This window comes from Triticum aestivum, chromosome 1B (assembly GCF_018294505.1).
Source record: "Triticum aestivum cultivar Chinese Spring chromosome 1B, IWGSC CS RefSeq v2.1, whole genome shotgun sequence".
Taxonomy (NCBI): domain Eukaryota; kingdom Viridiplantae; phylum Streptophyta; class Magnoliopsida; order Poales; family Poaceae; genus Triticum; species Triticum aestivum.
The window spans coordinates 477,085,315-477,088,383 of NC_057795.1; the positions used below are offsets into that span (position 1 = coordinate 477,085,315).

Here is a 3,069-nt window from a genome sequence, read left to right on the forward strand (position 1 = left end):
CACGCGCCGCTCCAGCGCCCCGCCACCGACGCGCCGCTCCAGCTTGGACAAGGCGTCGGCGGAAGGCGTTGGCGAATGCGCAGTCCGACCTCGTTGCAGCAGGTGGGCATTCGTTCTTCACGCCGAACGATGAGCTGTGGCTGGACATCTGGCTAACTACCTCGGACGACACCGCCGAAGATGATAGTGATGATGATGATAGCGACTTAGAGTAGTTTTTTTTAATGCAATCTATGTTTATCGTTTGTCGTTTTTATTATTTAAATGCAATCTATGTTTCGGATGTAAAATATCTTTGTATTGTTTAAAATCTATGCAATTTATCTAGTTTTTTTTTAATCTATGCCTACATTTCTAGTTTGTAGAACGAGCGCGCGCGCTGCATTTTTGTGCGCTGCTGGAGCGGCACGCGCGCGCTGCATTTTAACGCGGCTACTGGAGCGGGCGCAGCGCGCCGCGCCAAACCAGGCGGTGGGCGCGCGCTAAAGCTGTTTTTTGCGCGCGCCGCGTTCGGCATCTGTTGGAGATGCTCTTAGAGAGCCATAAGCCTAGTGGCTGAAAAAGAGCTCACGGCTTATAGAGTAACACACGGCAAAATGTGATTTTCCTTGTAGCAACAGAAGCCATCACGTATATATGGTCGTAAAACTCACACATCGGTCGATCGACTTAATGGCAGACACACCTGTGGGATACTATATGCAGTGCGGCACGTGCGGGAAACAATATGCCTTTTTATGCTTTATAAGTGGCGGGCGACGAAGCTCTTGATGGCGTCGATGAGCTCCTGGGCTCGCTCCCCGGTGGTAGGGTCCATGTCGACGGCGAACTTGTTGAGGTAGAAGGAATGGCTCATGCCGCGGTTGATGAGCACCTCCACCTCCTTGCCGGCAGCACGCAGCGCGTCGCAGTACTCGAGGTTGGTGTCGCGGATGAGGTCCTTCTCCGCGACCGCCACCAGCATCGGCGGCAGAGGGACGGACTCCAGCGGCGGCACGTTCGGGCCCATCGGGCACGTGTACGGGTGGTCCTTGGTGGCGCCCTTCGGCAGCGCCATGGCCAGGAACTTGTCCAGCATGTCCAGCGTGAAGAACACCGAGTCCGGCGTTGGCTGCAGCTCCGACTTGCTCCGCGTGGCGCGCACGAACCCCGGGTGGATCGGGATGCCGCCAGCGACGCGGAGGGGCGCCCAGGCGTCCGCGCCGTCCTCGCCGACGCGCGCGGCCACGAGGTGGACGAGGTTGCCACCGGAGCTGTCCCCGACGAGGAACACGCGGGATATGTCCGCGGCCTCGCGGAGGAGCTCGGCCGCGGGGTCGTCGAGAGAGCCTTCGTCGGACATGGCGATGGACCGCAGCCGGCGGAGCACGTCGACGCCAGTGTATATCTGGGCAGGAAGGCGTTGCTCCGGGGCTAACGGGAGCTCGGCGGTGACGACCACGGCGGGCACGGCGCAGGCTAGGCGCGCGTAGAAGTGGTGGTACAGGACCCAGGACGGGTGGGAGATGCAGAAGCCACCGCCGTGGAGCTGCACGATGACGGGGAGGCGGCCGACGCTGCCCGCGTCGACCTCGGGGAGGTACACCCGGAGGTTGGGCTCCCCGGGAAGGTCGTGGAGCGTGTGGCCGTCGCGGGGCACGGCGTAGGGCTGCACCGGCTGCATGAGCGGCAGTGCCTGCGGCGGGCCCGTCCAGGTGCGGTCGATGCTGCCGTCGTCCATCACGCGCAGCCAGCCGGACACCTCGTCCACCACCTTACGGCCGCTCGTCGGCGCCACGGTGGTCGCCTGGTGCTGCGATGCGGCGGCGGGGGCCATCGGTCCGGTCGTCGCTGTGGTGTATGTTGCGCGGCGTCGTGTGTAGGGTGAGGTACGGTGTGAGAGTGTGCTGGTTTGGTGGTGGCAACGGGGGAGGGGAGGTGGGGTTTTATAGGCGGTGGCGGTGGCGGAGCAGAGCGATCGTTAAGGTGGTCGTGTCGCGCTCTGCCGTTGAATTTTTTGGTGGGAAATTTCGAAGCGGGTGGCAGGGAATTTGATCGGAATTGTTGTGGCGGCAGTGCAGTTGGAGCTGGTAAAAAGGGCCAAAAAGGCAGTAGGTCGTGTGTCGCGTGGACTTGTGTGAAGCGCGTAGGCCGCGACCGAGGTATGATGTGGACGTGTTGGTCGTTCTCATGTTGTAAACACGCAGGACCAAACTCTAAGTCCCGAACTAGGGGTTGGAGCCCGTGCCGTGGACTCGACTACCACACCTTGGTCAGTCACAGTTCGGGGTCGGGGAATCACTTGTTTCTCACTACCAGCAGCAGATTATATAGTAAAGTAAGACAAATTTTCTCTGGCCTCTGTGGCTTGACACGTCAGGTGCGAACGAATTAAATCGTCCCGGGCATTTTTCGTGGGGCTGGCCAGCCGCGCACGGGCACGGCGGCATGGGTCGGAGTCGGACTAGCACGGAACATGATTTAAGTGGGGATACACACACAAGTTGATGCGACACGTCACCATCATCCATATTTCTGTGTGCTTCACGAGTAAATGCGTCCCGGACCGATGAGGCTGATTGGTAGACATATCATCGCTGCATGTGTGACATGTCACGAAGGATAATTTTTGCATGCTTCACGAGTACAGACGCGCCCTGAAGAGATAGCTGATGATAGGCATACAAGTGGTTCTCCTCCTCGCCTTTATACTGTCCAAGCACTATTTTTAGATTTGATAGTTTTTTTCTTGCGGGGGGGACTTTAGATTTGATATTTATAGGCTGAAACATCATGATTTCAAGGATACTGTTAAGCAAATCTGAAAAAAAATACTTCAAGGCTCTCAATATGTATGATGCTATTCAAGCCACAAACAAGGGGGAGAGGATTTGTGGCACGCAAGTGCAAGGGCACTCACGTCCTTAGTGCCAGCTTTTTATTTTGGCTTTATTTTTAAAGTTTTATATAACTTAAATTAAGTTTTGTTTTATATTCGTGTTCTCGTGACCAGCTCTTTCAAATAAGGTCCATTATTAATATATTTGAACGACTTCTCAAAAAAATAAGTTAAGTTTCCCTGCTTGAAAC

At 56.3% G+C, this 3,069-nt stretch overlaps 1 protein-coding gene across 1 annotated transcript; it reads right to left on the bottom strand.

Moving 5' to 3' along the window:
- Positions 1-616: 616 nt before the first annotated feature.
- On the bottom strand, positions 617-1,899 carry LOC123092946 (probable carboxylesterase 15). The gene has a single exon (XM_044514809.1). The coding sequence runs from the start codon at positions 1,814-1,816 to the stop codon at positions 743-745; it is 1,074 nt and encodes a 357-aa protein (XP_044370744.1). The 5' UTR covers positions 1,817-1,899; the 3' UTR covers positions 617-742.
- Positions 1,900-3,069: the final 1,170 nt, after the last annotated feature.

Bases quoted from the DNA above. Each gene is read 5' to 3' on its own strand.
- LOC123092946 (XM_044514809.1), bottom strand. From the start codon at position 1,816: ATGGCCCCCGCCGCCGCATCGCAGCACCAGGCGACCACCGTGGCGCCG.